This window comes from Nicotiana sylvestris, chromosome 3, assembly GCF_000393655.2.
Source record: "Nicotiana sylvestris chromosome 3, ASM39365v2, whole genome shotgun sequence".
NCBI classification, from domain to species: Eukaryota; Viridiplantae; Streptophyta; class Magnoliopsida; order Solanales; family Solanaceae; genus Nicotiana; species Nicotiana sylvestris.
In genome coordinates, this window is record NC_091059.1 from 46,904,683 (window position 1) to 46,924,764 (window position 20,082).

General features: G+C 37.7%; 1 protein-coding gene and 1 long non-coding RNA gene across 2 annotated transcripts; both read right to left on the reverse strand.

Moving 5' to 3' along the window:
* Positions 1 to 4,063: 4,063 nt before the first annotated feature.
* Positions 4,064 to 8,640, reverse strand: LOC104231806 (uncharacterized). The gene is made up of 3 exons (XR_011405789.1): positions 7,808 to 8,640; positions 5,498 to 6,845; positions 4,064 to 4,271 (listed from the first exon to the last, which is right to left on the reverse strand). It is a non-coding gene; the product is annotated as an uncharacterized lncRNA (long non-coding RNA).
* A 1,211-nt stretch (positions 8,641 to 9,851) lies between these two features.
* Positions 9,852 to 17,591, reverse strand: LOC104231807 (transcription factor bHLH121-like). Its single transcript, XM_009784862.2, has 5 exons — positions 17,265 to 17,591; positions 12,726 to 12,853; positions 11,122 to 11,249; positions 10,546 to 11,031; positions 9,852 to 10,298 (listed from the first exon to the last, which is right to left on the reverse strand). The coding sequence occupies exons 1-5, from the start codon at positions 17,354 to 17,356 to the stop codon at positions 10,146 to 10,148; spliced, it is 987 nt and encodes a 328-aa protein (XP_009783164.1). The 5' UTR covers positions 17,357 to 17,591; the 3' UTR covers positions 9,852 to 10,145.
* Positions 17,592 to 20,082: the final 2,491 nt, after the last annotated feature.

The window sequence follows — 20,082 nt, forward strand, 5'->3', positions numbered from 1 at the left end:
CTCAAAACGACCGGTCGGGTCGTTACATCCTCCCCCACTTAAACATACGTACGTCCTCAAACGTGCCCAGAGTTGTTCCAAAAGCCAACCAATTGCTGAATAACCTTACCATGCATATACTCGGGGGTGATCCCACGTCACCCTATCTCATATAGGTCCGATAACACGATGTAACTGAAATTTCACAGTCTAACCTAGCCATGAGCCTTAGAACCACATTTCCACTTCTGAAATCATCCACAAGATCAAAATCTCACATCTATACTCTGAGTGAGCCCGAACAAGCTGCAATAACCCATACCCGCAACCTCGGTGCGATTACATGATATACCACATAACTCAAACGCTTGCAGCGATAACTTTTAATCACATCAACTGCACACAACAACCGAATATCGATAGGAAACCTCTTACCAACTAAAGTCTCATTCCAACACTTTCATATACTGCCAATGATAAATGAAACACGTAGTAAACCATAACCATTTCTTAGATCCACCATTCATGAAACCACCTCTCCTTTGGCAAGGACCATAGCAAATTTCTGAGCCGAACCTAAATATTATCCTTCCAACATACTGAAAATCGAATCTGTTTGTATTCATTAAAGATACCAACGATCTCATCTAATCCAACACAATTACTCTGGTGACATGACACATCAATATAGACTAAAGCCATGACTTTTGCAATCCGCACACCGATAACCATCAATCCGAACATACCTAAATCATTAAAATGACTCAAAAGAAAGAGCTGCACCGCAAGCTCACCAGTACCAACATACACAATGCTGAGAACTCGTCTCACATCATAGAAACAGAACACGCGAATCTAACCTGCAGGATCATACCTCCACATAGCTTCGCTCCAATGCACGACCTCATCCAAACACTGGTCCGCATGAAACACCTTAAGTCACTATGCTCAAAATCGACAACCGTGCGCAATTTGATGTCTAAAACCAAAGCAATCATTATAACCACTGCGAAGCAATTGATATAACATCACACATACCCAAAGGTACACAACCGATATGCTACCCGCCGAGCAGTACCCGATACTCTACCCGCTCGAATTCCACTGAGAGGCCCCAATAACAACGCACCACAGGTGCCTATAACCAACAAACCCTAACGTCTCGCAACACGGAAAGATAACTCATATATCCTCCTGATTACTAACAGCTCGATAACAACCGAATCAACACATCCCTCACCAATAGCAACTCGAAGTCGACAAAGTCGTCGCGATACAGCACACACATCCATATAGGTCTACCAATGAACCACACATCAACTCTAGTAACCCATAACAGATAAATGACCCTCTGAAGGTTCACAATGACTGAATCATAGCACATACTATCATCTGACTAACTTACCCACATCTTTGTCGTCTACAACCATGAGCTAACCTGTATATGAGAACTTCTAGTCTCCAAGTCCATAAAGTACATGAATTATCATATCTAATCCCAATTCCGCAGCTCGCATATATAACACACCTTTAGTGCTCAATCATCTTATGAGAGGTACACCTATAATTATTCTGAGCCACCAAGCAAACTCGAATATCATTTGTCGATCAGACAAGATAGTGTCGCAATACCAATAAAGCATATGTAACTCAAACACATCGCCCTTTTCTGAAATGTTATACCCTCATCAAGCCACACCAATCAGTGATCTCATTTATCTAGTCACCTGAAGCTACCCATGATATCTAAGAATTCGTGACCTTCCTTTCAAATCTGAATCGTGTCCTTACACATGCAAATCTCAATCCTACACAACATACCGCATAAACCATACCATCCTAGGATAACCACGAGAACTTCATATCCTTTCCGCGCTACAAGAAGCTACGTACTCAATTAGCCAAAAACTTTCCATTGAACCTATCTAGAAGAAAATCACAATACATCTCATGCTCCTCACGCCAATAGGAAAAATATACCTCTCTAACTGTGGTGGAAACTATCTAGAACTCTCTGAATTCCATTTGCACAACTCTAAATCGTCAGGACTGAGTCCTTCTAACTCAACCGATCTACGCAGGTCACTAAAACCCAGAAGAGTTGCCATGAAACACCTGTAGAAACTCATTACCTTGTAAGCATCCAAGAACTAATCATATCCTTACCATACCGACTCGGCCTACTACCAAGCTATCCCATCTATCTAAGTTCCCTTCTGATTTACCTTCAACTTGATACTCCTTCTTGCTATAACATCACAATTCCTCACCCCAGACTCACCACACGAGACCCAAGCACAAAACCACACCGTCTAAGACTCATAAACCGCTGAATACTCTCTTAAATATTCCCAAAATCACCATATTCAAAATACTTTACTCTGAAGAGACTTCCTACGAATCTAAATCCGTTACCTTTACCTTCCTTATACTAATACATAGAATCCCATAATTAATATAGAAAATACCACAAGTCTTGACATCTTCCAATGAAAACTCAGTTTCTAGCCACACATACAACTTGAAAATACCCAATTGTTACGTGTAAAATCTTGAACACATTAGAACCATTCTCGAGAGTCATTCACTCTACTCAAACCGCAATTAGCCCGATCAAAATAACCTAACAACCTGTGCCTCATTAGCACTTCAGATACTGCAGAATGCAACCTCATCCCAATACAACCAAGCAACTTCATGCTTTATGCACCGAGCATCCTTTACCAACAACAACTCAAGACATTCCATGATTCTCACACACCTATGAAGCATACTACAACCTTGTCAAAAAAATTTCCTTTACTTGAGCCATCCTCGGTCTCAACCTCCGTAGGCCATAACTGATTCACCAGTACACCTCAAATTGGAACCAACATAGCACATAACTGTGCAATCAACTAATCAATAGCAGACTCCCCCACTTGGATCGAAGCCATAGACCAAAACATACACAATAACTCATAACGCATATACTTTATTGCTGCCATAATACCATAGTGAGATTAAACTTGATCTTTTATAAGCTTGTGAAACACAAACCATTTGGTACTTTAAACCCTCTGCAATCTCGCATTCACCCTCGTAATAGTCAATCCCACTCTCTTAAGCGACCCGAATTCAAATTTCAACACATATAATTCACTTGTAAATGAGATCTCCTAATAGACAACATAAGGATCACACAACCTCAGAACACTCCGTAGGAGATAACCCACCTGCCTTGCCTCCAACTAACATTTCTGTATACCTTTCACCGTCATAAACATTACTCGGTCACTTACTCTTCCTGAGTCTGAACTCATACCGCAATATGAAATTTACTTCACTCCCAACTAGCAAGCATGAAAAGATTCTTCACACGCCCATAACTCAGGGCTATACTTCGAATTAAGATGGAAATCAAACACCAAATAGTCCTTGCTGCCCCAAAGCAAACCCTTCTCGCCTCATTCGGTTTATATGAACACATCTCGGAGTCATAACATACTCATCACGTAGCTATCCATTCATTATTTCTACCAATAGGTCACTACCGAACGTGTAAGTTCAAAAACACTTGCTCACACAATCAGCACCTCGGTGCTCAAGCTATAGGCAAAAAATCCAGCCTCGAGTCCTCCAGACTGGCCCAATATCAACACACAGAGATCACATCTCGCCCCTCGATCAGGAACCACAAGCCATCAATGCACATCTAATACTGAGCGCTTATGCACGCATACGAACGCGTGGAAGGAATTCCAAGAGTTATTTTCAAGCTGAATCAAGGACGCACGATAAGAATTTAAGAATGTAAAGTTTTTCCTAAAGGTTCTGCAGCCTCCCGAGGATAAGCACAGACGTCTCCATGCCAATCCGCAAGACTCTACTAAACCTGCTCATGACTCGTGAGACCTATGTAATCTAGGCTCTGATACCAACTTGTCACGACCCCAAACTGGACCCGGTCATGATGGCGCCTCTCGTGAAGACAAGGCCAACCGACACAATTCCCAAATCAACCATTTTCCAATAAAAGTTGTTTTTATACCATTTATAAACCAATAATCTCATAATGAACATTTAAAAGAAAAATACGGAATAATTACACAAGCCCGACATCGGGGTGTCACTAGTCATGAGCATCTACCAAGGTCTGAATACAACAAAAACAGTCAAAAGTGTACTAAGTATAGTAACGAAAATGAGAGGAAGGAAGCAGTGATGTGAACGTCGTGCAGCCACCTTGCTAACTCCGATGACTCCGCATTTGAGCAATCAACACCCGCTACCAGATTTTGAAATACCTGAATCTGCACACAAGGTGCAGGGAGTAATGTGAGTACTCCAACCCAATAAGTAATAAGAGTAAATAAAGACTGAGCAGTATGAAACAATGAATCCACATTTATAATAAACTCAATTAGCACAACGGGCTTTCAAATCAGAATACGAGTCATTCGTCTAATTTAAAATCCAGCCTTTTGGTAAAAATCATTTGAAAATGCTTTCCAACAGTTTCAGTAGGGGTTCAACACCATTTATAATAAAAGAGATGAAAATCATAATAGGCCCATCGGGCAAAAACATAGTTCGTATACAGCCCTCGAGCAAAACAGAAATTCACAATCTTTTTCATAACTTAAAACTTCAGTTTAAATGAAAGATTATTTAAAACATTTATTCAACAATTTCAATAGAGGCACGGTCTAAAGATGAGTGAAAGCAGTAAATAAATCAACCTATTCAATAGAAACTCACTTTAAGGAGGAGTGAAAAACAGTAAGTTCATAAACAGGCCCCTCAGGCAGAGCATCACTCATGTACATGTATATCTATAGCCCCTCGGGCAAGCCTCTCAGTTACTCGTGACTCAATTCTTACCAATCAGCACTCACACTCAATAGTTACCATATAGTAACCGTTGTGGCGTGCAGCCCGATCCATATATATATATATATATTGTTGTGGCGTGCAGCCTGATCCGTAGATATATAATCCTCACAACCAGACACTCGGCCTCTCTCAGTCATTAACCTCACAATCAGACCCTCGGTCTATCTCATTCATCAACCTCACAATCAGACCCTCGGTCTATCTCAGTCATCAATCCTCACGATCACTCAGATCATCAGTAAACAGGGAACTCTGCCCAAATAGTTTTTCAAATTTTAAGAAGTAAAGTAATGAAACCAGATTTAAACAATAAACAGGTAAAACATGACTGAGGATATGCTTTCAAAACAAATAGAGTGAGGAAAAATAGTAAAAATTTCCCTAAGGGTCTCAACAGGTCGGTACAAGGCCCCAAACATGGCATACAACCCAAAATAAAATATCAATCTCTAAAACATGGAATATCATAAGATTTCAAATCAAATACGCGACTTAATAGTCGTACGGGACGGACCAAGTCACAATCCCCAACGGTGCACGATTCCACGCTCGTCATCCAGCGTGTGCGTCACCTCAAAGTAGCACAACGATGTGAAATTCGGGGTTTCAAACCCTCAGGACAGCATTTACAATCATTACTTACCTCGATCTGGTCCAAACTCTAGCCCGCGATGCCTTTGTCCTCACGAATCGACCTCTAGATGCTCCAAATCTAGCCACAATCAATACATAACTATTAAAATATGCTAAGGGAACAAAGCACACTCGAAAATATCCAATTTACATCAAAAATCCCAAAATTGCTGAAACCCGGCCCCCGGGCCCACGTCTCGGAATCCGATAAAAGTTACATCCATAGAATCCTCGTCCTCTCACGAGTCTATACATACCAAGAACATCACAATCGAACCTCAATTGCCCCTTCAAATCCCCAATTTACACTCTCCAAATTCAAGCTTTAATTCCTCAATTTTAGGCTTAATTTCCATGATTAATTAGGTAGAATTCACACAAGAATCGAGTATTGAGCTCGAAAATCTTACTTCCAGGTGTTATCTCTTGAATCCCTCTTCAAATCCTCTCAAAAAGCTCCCAAGCCGAGATAGAAATGGTGAAAATAGCTCAAAATCGCGAAGGGCACAATTTATACCTTCTGTCCAGGCATTTTTGCATATGCGGCCCTTTTCACCGCTTTTGTGGTACCGCATATGCGGCCAACTAACCGCTTCTGCGGTTCCTCACTTAACGGTCAAACCGCTCCTGCGTTCAACATTCCGCACATGCGCCTTCGCAGGTGCGGTCCATCAACCGCATCTGCGTCCCTGCCTTCCCAGGCATTTCCGCTTCTGCGACCTCCCTTATCGCACCTGCGGCATCGCACCTGCGGTCCCCAATCCGCAGGTGCAGAAATATCATAAGCAGCAAATTCAGCAGCTGCAACAAAGTTCAAACTCCCCGTCAACCATCAGAAATCACCCCGAGGCCCTTGGGACCTCAACCAAAGGCACCAACATATCCCAAAACCTTATTCAAACTTGTACCAATCTTTCAAACACCTCAAACAACATCAAATCAATCAAAAAACATTGGATTCAAGCCTAAGTTTCCAAAATCTTCCGAATTCCGCTTTTGATCAAAAACCCAACCAAACCACATCCGAATGACCTGAAACTTTTGCACACACGTCCTAAATGACACAACGGGACTATTGCAACTCTTGGAATTCTATTCCGACCCCTATATCAAAATCTCACCTATCAACCGAAAAATGCCGAAATCTCAATTTCGCCAATTCAAGCCTAAACATTCCACGGACTTCCAAAATGCATTCCGATCACGCTCCTAAGTCCCAAATCACCTAACGGAGCTAACCAAATCATAAAAATTCCGATCCGAGATCATATACCAACAAGTCAAATCTTGGTCAAACTTGTTTTTCAAATTTCAAGCTTCAAACTGAGAACTGTTCTTCCAAATTCATTCCGATTACCCTGAAAACCAAAACCAACGACTTACATAGGTCATAATACATCACACGGGGCAAGTCATGCCCGAGAAATGGCGAGCAAAGTGCAAAAGCTCAAAACGACCGGTCAGGTCGTTACACTAGATTAAAAATATGTTTTGCTAATTAATCTATAAATTATCACCGAATTTATGTATAAGCTGAATAAATCCTCTATATCAATTTTTCCATGTTCAAATCAAAGAATTCATTATTTATTTGACGATTTCTTAAATCTTACACTAACTGCGCCAGCCTAATGCAACTTTGTTTTACTCCAACGGAAGATAGAACTTTGCAAAACTCACATAGATAAAACTATATAACTTGGGCCAAAAAGGGTACAAGAGAGAAGCAAATACAGGTCAATGATCATATTCAAATGTGTTAGGTGTTTGTCCTGATTTTCTTACAACATATGATTTTTTTATCTCTCAAAGGAAAGGACAATATATTTACCATGATTGTGTTTTTCTTCTTGTAGAGAAAATTGTAAATCTTCCGTAACAAATTGAGGATGTTACATTCTCATTCAGCAGTATAATATAGACATAAAGGTTTTGAGAGTCGTGTTTAGTGGGAGAACTTTACAGGACAAGTGTTAGTGTGTCACTTGTGTTTGCCTTTTCGTGAGGTTGTTCTCTCGATATTTTGTACTCTCTTTAATATAGTGGATTGCTCGTCTCTACCCGTGGACGTAGGTCAAGTGACCGAACTACGTTAAGTGTTTGTGTCTCGTTTGGTATATTTCTTTAATCTGATTTCATCATTCAGGATTTGCTTTACTAGCTTCCGTATGTCACCTGATTTTTCGATCCTAACAAAATGATGATCAGAGCTCAAATGATGTTGTAACCAAGTCTCAATGAGAAATTAAAGCTCTATTCAAAGATTACAATCAACGCTAGAACAACAGTTATACCTAAACAATGGTTTTATTGAACTCACCTTAAATCCACACTGGATACATATTTCTTCACACTTGTAAAAGGGATTCATGAGCTAAAACTTGGAGAAGACACAACTAATCTGATCCACTAAAAGGGAACCACTTGGACTGAAATGAGGACTGATAAGAAACCAGCACTATAAGAACCACCACCAAGATTGCGACACCCCATGGAAATTCTGCTCTGCTTCTTTTATAAAAGGAGTTGTTGTGCCGAGGCTGCGACGGACCCCAGAAGCTGAATCCCCCATTTAGCATGCTTGAACGCATGAGGAAGATCAAGAAGACTGGTAGTAGATAGAAAAATAGCTGCAAATTGATCCTAGTTTGCTCCAACTGTTCTTTATAGTTATTGTATTGAGACAATGACAGCAAGAAAACAACAATGGCAAATATGGCCAACAATGGAAGGGGTGGAACTGAAACTGAGGCTAGTGTCTGGTTTGTCCAACCTTGTTTCCATTCTGGACCCCTTCTTTTGGGATACAACCAATCCATCTCTATCTTTTCTTGCTTTGGTACTTAACTCTCAAGTCTTTCTTTTATCTCTTGAGTGGTGCTGCATGTATTTATTTATGTTATAATATAAGTGTTAATTTGCAAGGATTGGGTCGCTTTACGATTTAACAAGGGTGGCTTTGGAATATATGCTTTGAGTATGGTTTCCACCCATCAGCCTGCTTTTCCTTTTGAACTGAGACACTCAAGCAGCCGATACCAAATTGTTGTTGAGAAAGAAAGATGTTTTAATATGGGAGGCGGATATTATACTTTTTAGGTTTAAAGTAGCATGGCATGTAGCAGAAATCCACATGTGAGCCTGTAAATACGATACTTGTACGTTTATTGGTTTGCACAAGAAAAAGATCAGGAGGGAGAAATATCAGCTTGTGCGGGGAAAATAATGTACCGTCTTGACCTGCCTCGCTGTGCACGGTCACGAGTTATCACGATCGAGTGGTGCAGTACAAAGCATTTTACTGTTTAATGAGCTTACCTGGCACAAATTTGGATTAGTCTAGCCACCAATTGATTGAGGATACCTTAAAAGTTAAACCAAAAACAAAAACAATCACTTGTTATTAACTTGTTATTATTTTAAACAGATCTTTGTATGTGATCTCATCTTCTTCTTCTTCTTTTGTGTGTGTGTGGGGGGGGGGGGGGGGTGAAAGCGGGGAACAGGGGTTAAGTAACTTGGTACAATTCAAGTTTCAAGCAGTACGCAACATAAGTAACAGCAGCGGAAATCACAAAGCACGCCATTTTGCTTTTAACAGAGGAGCCAGTCACACGGCACACGGCAGAAAGAGCTGGATAGTTAAAAAAAAATTGCATGATACAAAAATGAGGGCCTGATAATCATTCAGCAATTTATTTTCCATGATGACAAAGCCACGGCAACTGATCAAGAGCCACCTTCATTGGAAGCTAGAGAATACCAATGCAGACAAACACAGGATCCTGCATCGCAGAATTTTTTTAATAAAGTTAGTCGCAGAAAGGGACGGCCAAAACATAGGAAGACCAACGTGTCGCTCATAGGAACATAAATATCCAGATAGAGAAGTGCACAAGATATTTGCACCTCTTTCAGCTATCAATCAATCTTTCACGTGAGAAGCAGGAGCCCTTGTTTCAACGTTGTCGATAAGAAATTAACAGGCAGACCAGCAGAAAGCTGGATATAATACCGATTACTCAGATGGCTACAGAGAAACTGAATGATAACAGAAACATGCTCGTGTTCTCTGAGCAGCAAGGCATGTTCCTTACTGATTAATTGCCAGAAATTATACTCTTCTACACTTCAATTGTACATTGGCCTTATGATATGCAGCTGGTTGAAAATTGCAACGTATTAGACAATATAGTGTAAAAGGTTTTAGTTCAAGACATACCTCATTCCAAGATTCAGCATTGGGGTTAGACACCAGAAAAACCTACTTACTCAACCAAACTTATAGATTTTTATCAAAATAAGCACTTGAAATGTATATAGGAGTGTGCAGAGAGCTCTAAGATTAGTTATGACAGGCGAAGTATAACAATCGCGAAAAAATTAGATAGCCTAAACTGTTTACAATAAAGATACAAGAGAGCTGAACACTCTTTTTAAATATCATTCTTACGGGAATGCCAGCTCTATCCAGTTGCAACCCTCTTAGAAGTCTCCAGGAAATATCTGGAGAAAATTCTAAGTCGGACACATTTTACACCAGCAACAGCTTCCTGATCCTAGAAAGTTTATATACAACGAATGGTACTACCTGATATTGATCACTTAAGGTTCAGAAATAACCATGGAAAAACTAGGTCCCTGCTCTCTTCCATTTGTCAACCATCTGTATTTTTTCCCCTAACTACACTATTTGAAGAAAGAGCCTGTACACTATGGGATGATGAACATCTACTCGACGAACTTCCATCAGTGAGACTGTTATCCTTACTTGATAGCTTTCTGGAGATCCTTTGTCCAGATGAAAGCTCCTGCACAATTTAATGTCATGATCATACAACAGATAGTTAAATACTTGTATGTTTAACATGCTAGTGTAGTAGTTTGTTGGAAAAAAGTGACATCAAGGCTAATCTAAAATAAACTAACAGTAGCTGTTTAGAATTAATTAGAATTTCTGGAGATTGTAAACATGGCCATTTAAAAAAAGGGCCAAAAGACTTCGGATATTCTAGAAGGGGAAGTAGGTCAAATAAATTAGAATTGAGCTAAGATAACCTGCTCAGATTCAGGTCCAGGTGTCTTAAGCTCTAAATTTGTCGCAACTTCATTGGAATCTTCATTTTTCTCGATCCTGCTCTCTCCTTGATCAGACGACTTGTTTCTGGAGTCGTGTCTGCCAGAACCATGGGTCCTATTACTTGACTGCATGACAGGGGAAATCTGCTGTGCCGGTTGCTGTTCCATCAGTGCGCTGGGAGCCATGTATTGAACAAAAGGTGAACATGGGTTTGGGACAGCTGCAGGATTCTGATTCCCAAAAAAAGGGTATGGCTGCAGAGATGGATGCATTGGAATCGCTCCAGTTGGTAGCGGTACAGGCACTGGATATGAATATGAAGGTGGACGCATGACCATGGAAGGATCCATCCCTGCCCATGGATACATGGTCCTCAGTCTTTGTTGATATTGGGCATTAAGGCTGTCAATATCAGACTTAAGAGATGCCTTCTCTTCTCTGAGATCAGTCTTCTCCTGAGTCAACTGCTCTAAAACAAAATTAGGCATGAAAATTACACCAAAAGGAACATAAGTGAATAAAACATATGGTTTTAGAAAGTGTCAAGATATCACCTCCCGACTTTCGTCAGTAAGTGCAGCATACTCAGATTTTAGTTTGCCGACTTGAGCAGTCAAATCCTTCAGCACTTGAATGGTATCACTGAGAATAGATGCCTTGTCATTTTTAGGCCTATCAGGATCTGCATTTTATGTTGCCGATAAATTTAGGATTTGTGTGCATGCTTATGTTTCCTTAAAGCTCTAACATGTTCCAGCATAATGAATGTTTAGTTAGGTGGTGCAACAAAACTAGCGCTAAAAGTACAGCAGTAACAAGATTTGCCTCTTCAAAGTTCAGGATACAATGTTGAAGGACTGTATTAATGTATTTTTTTTTCCTCAATCCGCATTGAAGGTTCAGTTGAGTGTGTTTGTGCACATCCTACGCACATAGAGTAGCTCCTGCTAATTCAGCTTCCTAGCGCATTCTAAAGTAATACAAGACATATTGCTGAGAACAAAGCAAGAAATAAACCTCTTTTCTAGTTTTAAAGTAGTTAAAAGAGAGAGTAATCTCTTTCTTTCACTGTTTTTTCCTTATTTTTCTCTTATTCCCTTATCAGCTTGCATAGTATAACTGTATGCCATACTGATGCAACATATTTATTCAAGATGTGTCTAGTTCTATGTGACCATCCCCCGTGAGCCTCATTATGCTTGAGTGAGAAATGGTAAGACCACTACCGGAAGCAAAATGACCTTAAAAATTGGAAAGTAATCCAGAAAAGAGTATGAAGTTAAGACACCGACCTATCTCATATAGACATCTACTCCCTCTGTCCAATTTATGTGAACCTATTTCCTTTTGGGTTTGTTCCAAAAAGAATGACCCCTTTCTAAATTTGGAAATAATTTAGCTTAAACTTCCAACTCTACCCTTAATGAGAAGCTTTTATAACCACAAATATACTCTGGACCCTTTTTGACTTGTTTAGGACCACAAACTTTAAAAGTCTTCATTTTTTCTTAAATTTCGTGCCCAGTTAAACAGGTTCTCTCTCTCACACACACACACACATATATATATATATGTATGTATATATATTCCAAAAGAAAATCTGCCAGGGGAATTGATAAATGGACCTTGGGTCTAACTCAACCCCAAAAGCTAGCTTATGAGGTGAGGATTGTCCAAGACCATATAAGGAGACCAAGGACCTCAAATCCCACCGATGTGGGACAACTCAACACCCCTCCTCACGCCCAAGCCTGCAAACTGGAGCGTGGACAACATAAATGGGAGCCTAACATTTGTAACAATAATTGGGATGGGCCTGACTCTGATACCATGATAAAATGGACTTTGGGCCTAATTCAACCCCAAAAGCTAGCTTATGAGCTGAGGATTGTCCAAGACCATATAAGGAGACCAAAGACCTCAAATCCCACCGATGTGGGACAACTCAGCAGGAATTAGTCTAATAGGTTCAGAAACAAAGACCACAGGTATCAATGTGCAACTAAAAGAATGACATGCCTGCACCACGAGGTAAAGAGAACTTGCAGCAATAAAAGATGCATATCGGCTTTGTGTGTGTGTTTTTTTCTTTTCTTTTTTTTTTTGTTGAGGGGGGGGGGGGGGATAACAAGAATTGGAGTGTACAAGAACAAATTACCAAGAGTATTTCCTAATTCAGTGAACTGTTCATTCAAGCGATCCCTCCTCAATTTCTCCCGATCGGCCTTCTGCACTTTTCTTGCAGCAATAGAATCCTTCAGCTCTGCTCCTGGCTTTTGCTTAGTACTGTCAGAAAGAAGAATACCAGAACGAATAATTAGCACTAGAAGTTGGTTCCCAAAAAATTTCTCAGAAGTTGGATACAGAACTTAAATTTCATTATGACCTATCATAGGTAAGAAAATTAAAGAAGAAAGAATTACACAATAAATCACTCCATAAGCTCACCTTGCAGTATTTTAGCCCAGTTACAAGTTTGCAAATGTGTAGCCAAACATCAATAAGCTCATATCCGAAAAAAGTTTTTCGTTTTTTTTATTCTCCAAATCTTCGGGCATGAAATATCCGTGAGTTTCATTCTCCTTTTTCTTCAAGTTTATAAAATAGACGCGAGAAACCCAAAATCTCATCTTCTTCAATGCTAATCTTGTTAAATTTCAAATATAATTTTGTGAGAAATTTGGAGTGGGTATTGTTTGAACTTATTAGAAATAGTCTAAGTAGGTTGTATACAAAGTTTGAAGTCATTTGATGGAGATCTAGACTAATTTTGAACCAGAATTGCAAGTGAAAATCGTACAAGAAATTCGTTAGAGATGCTTATATACTTTTATACAATGTTATACACTTTTATACAAAGAGGTACATTATGTATGTACTTGTACAAAAGTGTATAAAGATGTATAAGCACTGTAGTATAGTTGTACAAAAGTGTATGAAAATGTATAAGCACAATAGAAGAAGAAGAAGGAAGAAAATGTGAGAATTTCACTAAATACATGTTAATAATGTATCAACCTTGTATACAATAGTGTATAAGAGGTGTTTATATATAATATTATACAAATGAATCTTATCAATGGAGCTTCACGGGTTCTTCTTCTTCCTTGGGGATCTTATGAAATTTAACTCAAATCTAGCTTAATCTACTCCAAATCACTTCAAATTTAAGTTTCGCTCTTGATGATTCCAATCAATTGGGACAACACCTAATTCAAACAATTAACAAATCAGAAAACCCAAATTCTAAAATCGAAGCTTCGAACGACCTTTAATGGTGACTTCTATTTTTCAAGATTTTAATCAACCAATGGGATTAAAATTACATGTGGAATGAGGACAAGACTGAGACAATACCAACACCTTCTTTCTAGTTTGGTGATCTAACAACCAACCAAGTGAACCTCTTTAGTGCAAACACAGTTCTCTCCACTCCAATGGAGGAAGTGATCTTCGTATGACTCCAAAAAACTAATTCTTTTACGCATTGTTTTTCCTTCTTCATCCAGTGGTTATCAACTTTGAATCTGAAAGAAGAGTTGAAGGAGAATAATAATGGTAGAGAAATTTTGGGGTGCAAAGTCAGGACGCGGGGAGAAGAACGAAGAAAAGAAAAAAACAATTAAAAGGGGTGAGCAAACGGGTGAAAAGTAATTTTCAGGTTATGTACAACCTGGGCCTCACAGGGTAAGAGCTTCAAACGTGGACCATTTTCTGATGGATTGTTCGGCCAAGTGATAAGGCATGTAATTCTCCCATTAAAGAAAAGCACAAATACAAGATATTCTTTTTATTTTACATGTTGTTACTTGGATTTTAATTTGTGAGGTTTCAATACATTTCCTGATGGTAGTTTATCTGGTCCATCCTTCTAAGGATTATACAGTAAATAGTAGTACATATGAAAGAGCTAAACAAGGCTAGTAATGCTACTTAAATTGGAACATTTACCTGTGTGCTCAAAAATATTTTAAAAATACACCTACATGCTTATACAGTAGTGAGATTCTTGGTAATAACAAAAAAACGTTGGGTATAATTTCATGGTGAATTGATTTTGGAAAAGTTCTTTTTTTTTTAATGAAAGATTCTAGCAAATATTATACAAGCTACTTTACAACATTTCCCTCTTTGGTGTTCTGCTTTCATAAATGAGGATATGCTCTAAAAATTTTAAAAAATAAATGAATAGGTTAAGCTTTTATAAGTTAGTATAAATATCCAAGAGAGAGCGATTCACTTTTCCATTCCTTTTAACACTTCCAGTTCCTCAAAAGAAAAACCCATGTGGCGTCTTTGGAGAGTCCTTGCGCTGTAGTGTCCTAAAATTGATAAAATAGTTCGTAATCATATTTTTTATTTACTCATCTTGACTCCTGACAATGAGATTGAGCACTAAGGGGTGTGGTTTAATGGATCATGGAATACCAGGGTTCAAATCCAGTAGATTCAAAGAAGCTAGGTAATTTTTTCCGATCTGTTTAGTAGACAAAGTTACCCAATTCCTGTGCTAGCTGAAGGTAAAAGGTATCAGGTGAACTAGTCGAGGTGAGCACAAGTTGGCCTAAACACTACCGTTATCAACAAAAAGAGAAGCTCTTTATGATGAGATTCCATTTGTCGTATAGGTGAGAACTCTAAAAGAATACAGAGAGATCAAGGTTCTCTATGGTGTTTCTTTATTGTCTTCTGACCGTAGATTTTTTAAAGTAATGTGCAGTTTGCTCCATAATTGCATAGACTTTGTTGGCTTAACATTGTTCAAGAGAAATCTTACATGTACCTTCTGGGATCAAAATTTCTCTTTTTGCCTAGTGAGGCTCTAAATTCAACAACAAAATGCAGGTGCAATTATTGTGCGTACAAATAATTCAACACATTTTTGCACAAAGCTAAACAGTAAGCAGAGTGCCTTTTGCTTTCTTCGGATACTTGACAAGAAAGTTCCAAAGAAGCCAACAAGAAAGTTTCAAAGTGCTTTACCTTTTGCACTTGCTTAGTGCTGATCCTTATTCTAATGTAATTCCTTATCATTTCTGTAGCGGGCCCTCATCGCTATTTTCGCCTCTCACTACATAGTGACTCTCGCTATACAGGCGGAGGCGCTCGCCTTTTTGAAATCACCACGCAACATAGGCAAATAGCGCTGGAGGATCGCATCGCATCGCCTCACGCTATTAACGCTGAGGCGAGCACTATTTATAACCCCGTTCAAAAGAAAGACTAACTACCAAATTAAACAAGTCTTGAGTGACGAGTCCTTCTGAGTTCCTAAAGAACACCCTTTCTCGAGTATTCTTACCTTAACAAACTTTAGCTGCTCCTCTGAATTCTCGTTGACCACAAAGAAAGTTTTAGCAAGTGTCCTAACTTTTATCGCAGTAGTATCTTTGTTTTGGGATAGTTTCCTATTAAATCTCTAAAGTATCTCAAAACATCCAATCTTACTGTCACAGATGAAAATGTACTCATAGCTTTAGAACACATGGTTACATTAGGTTTCCATTGTGTTAGAACATGGCACAACTGTACCAGCAGCTTACTCCGCCCGCAAATTTGGGACCTTGAACTTCCAACAATTCTAATTTGCATTTGCCATAGTTCAAGACCACTGAACCGGCATACATATACTTTAGCCGTTTGGCCATAGATTTTTTGCTCAATAATTTGAAAAAATATTTGGAGAACATTTCAATTTATTTATCAAATCGGTCCATTATTTCAACTTCAAACTTGAAATAGAGAATTTGAAATTTGAAAAACAGGTTTTTTTCAAGTTTTCACTCACAAAAATTCAGCGGTGTTTTTATGATCAAGCACAACTCAACTTCCAAATACCCTTTTCAACTTCAACTTCAGATACTACTTGTTTTTCAAATCCCAACAACTCATGTCAAGCTCCGCATAAAAAATTCAACTTCAACCCTACAAATTTCTTTTCAATAGAAACCCCCACAAATTTCTTTTCTCACATAAACAAACTGCATAAAGCACACAACTGAAGTAGCATCACTTAGAAGAACCAAGAAGATCCTATGTTTTAATAAACTAGTCATCTAATACTCACACCTCCAATTTTTAACCAATTAAGTAAAAGATTCACGGTTTGGGACAAAATCGAGTGAGTTTACAATGTTAACTCGGTGGATGCATAGCTCCAATGAATCCAATACACCTTTATCAATTAATGCTGTCTTATATGATAATATATCCTCTCAGGTACATTCTTAGCCGTCCTTTGAGAGTTAACAACGCATAGATTAGATCATGAACTCTTTCAGATCCTCAGTTTCACTTGATGGATGAAGAGTTTCAACTTGCCCCTCCACCGAATATACAAAAATTTAGAGGAAATTCAGTCTTGTTCACTTAGAATCTGAGTCTAGTTCTGCAATTTAACACCTATAGGAATGTGATTGCTGGGGAAAATGAGGAGGAAATATATCAGCCTATCAGATTAGATGGCCTAATGGTTGAGGCATGGTAGTAACAACCTGGAGATCCCATAAGAAAATTCCAGCTTCAACACTCAGGTAGTTTTAAGACTACCTTAGCAATATGTTCTTCTTCTTGTGGGTTGAACAAACTGTCTTGCCTGAGTATTAGTGCAAGCTGGCCCAGATACCGTAATATTTCTAAAAGTTATTTTTTGCTATAACAAACATCCGTTCATGGAAAGAAGAGAAGTAGGACTAACCTGGAATCAGGAGGAAGCTGAGTTGAGTCAGATACAGATGGATTTGGAATATGATTTGATTGATACGAATTCTGGCACTTCAATTCATCCATTCTCAGCTGCGACTGGGAAATGGGAATTATACACCTTAGGGTTTTTCTTAAGCCTTCCGAACTTTGAAATCGATGGCGAAGAATTGAGAGGTGTCACCGTCACACTGTAATTGTGCTTCCAGCAGATATTTGGGGTAACTCGTGTAAGGCACACGCAATATTTTGTTTCCGCAGTGCACTTTCGATGCAAGATTCCACCATTTACAACAATCCTTATCTTTAGGAAAAATGAAAAGGATACTTCTATTACTTATTCATTTATCCTTCTTTTTTTCCTGCGAGCATTTTGCACCCCTAGTAAAATTATTTATTCGGAGAAGGAGCAAATATATTCCTCTAGTACAGAAAATTGTTTAAATTTATCCTTTGTTATATAATTAGTGTATTTGAACCCCTATGTTACATCTCATGCTATAATATTAGGATGAGTCGTAGTAATACATATGATCTTGAAGGGCTTAAGACCATTTATGAGATTATAGAGGATTTGTGACTACGTTATTATAAGACCCCATAAGTTTAACAACATTGATACTGTTATATACAATTGATGTGATATTTTGCATGGAACATTTTTGTAAAGTGTTTGAAAAAATATGATTTTATATAGTTATTAATATTATTACTTCCGAATATGCTTTAGATTATACACATAATATAAGAAAGTTTATGAGATTTTCTTTATTGTAAATATGGAAATTATTTTCTCACAAGAAAAGAAGGTTATCTTTTTACCATTTTAAAAATTAAGCGTACGAAAATTTGTATTCTTTATATGAGATTAGAAAAATTATAAGTTGAGAAAATAAATTTTTACATGGATGTTTTAATGAAATAATAGTGTATGTATTGATTTTGATATGGTACCACGGGACCATGATAATAGGGTATATATAAAGTGAGTAGTACTTTAAGTAACTTAAGACAATTCTTAATTATGCGGGTAATTGGCTAATTATCAGGTAATGGGACATTACCTTATTACCTAATAAGTGGATAAAGATTAAAATTTTCCACTCCCACCCCCAGCCCCACGTGGCAGCAAGCCACTCCTTAGTCAAATGACTCTTAGTCGTTTTCTATTAGGTGGCAACCTAATGGATAATTGAAGGACACTTCATTTCTTATACAAAAGTGATGATAGACTATAATTACGTATTTTAGTCGATAATTATACTCTAATTTACTGCACTCTAGTCGAGTTTGCGCTTTAATCGCTAGTGTTTTGCACTAATTGTGTGTTTTACGCATTGTAGGAGTGATTCCGAGTTATGTAGATGTTATGAAATGAATTTAAGTGATTTGGAGCTTTGACATCTAAGTAAAAGCCCAAGGAATTAAGCTGGAATCGTATTCGCAACGGATGATAGAGCAACGAAACGAAGAATCGAGTAGGCATATTGCGTAATGTCTAGTAAAATGTACATAACTTTTCTCTCAGAGCTCCATTTGGGCTCCACAATATATTTTTGGAAAGCTAACTCAAAGGGATACAACTTTCATGTTTTACGTTTTTTTCCAAATTCAAAACGTAATAGGGTGAAAAACGTGGTCGAAACCGCGACAGCGGATCTGGACGCGGACTCAGGCAATGCACTGGGAAAATACAGCGCCTAGATCGCGCCCGGACCGCGAGCATCCAGACCTGAAAAATTATCCTTTTTTGCGTAGGAGAAGGTATAATTGTTTGGGCCCGACCCTACTTGGTATATATACATGGAAAACGGTATTTTAAGGGGTTGGACACACTTTTGACACAATTTAGACCTAAGGAGGCTGAGGAGATCGGGGATTTGACCTAAGGAGGCAAGAACACAGTAGGAGCAAGGTGGAGAATTCTTCTACGAGTTTTTTACGTCCTTCTTCCTATTTTCATTATTGATTATGAATTCTAGTATTGTAGTTTTGTTTACTATTATGAATAGCTAATTTGTTATCTAGGGTTTTGATGGAACCTATTTGTGAGCACCTAATTTTTGACAATATTTATTTTTTTTGTCACTTCTTCTATGTAAATATTTTAGGGGGTTTTAACATACAAATTTTTAGCTTTGTTATACTTTTTATTATAGGTTAAAAATACAAAATTTTAGAAGGTGAATTATTACTATTAATATTATTTTATTTTTATTCTTATTTTTAAATAATAATAAAAAATCCGAAAAATATTAATTTTTTTTTAAATTTTCGGGAGAGATTTAAAAAAATAAGAAAAAGGGAAGTATGGAATTAAAAAAAAAGTAAAAGTAGCTGGAATTCTCTTTTAAAAAAGTAAAAGAAAGTGAAAAAATTTAAAAATAAAAGTAAAGTTTTGTGGAAATTTTTAAAAATAAAAAGTAAAAGAAAGTTGGAATTAAAAAATAATATAAAGGTAGCTTAAAATTTAAAAAAAAAATAAAATAAAGTAGAATTTTTTAAAGAAAAGTAAAAGAAAGTGGATTGTTTTTTTAAGAAAAGTAAAATAAGTGGAATTCTCTTTTAAAAAAGTAAAAAAAGTGGGATTTTAAATAAGATAAAAGTAATTAAAGTTGGAATTTAAAAAATAAAAGTAAATAAAGGTGGTAATTCTTTTTATAAAAAAAGAAAAGCAAAATGTAAGTGGGATTTCTTTTAAATAAAAAAATAAAAAAAATAAATAAAAAATCTGAATTTTTTTGAAAATTCTCCTATAAATAGAAGAGAAATATTTGAAGAAAAGAAGAGAAGAGAAGAGGGAAGAATATTGA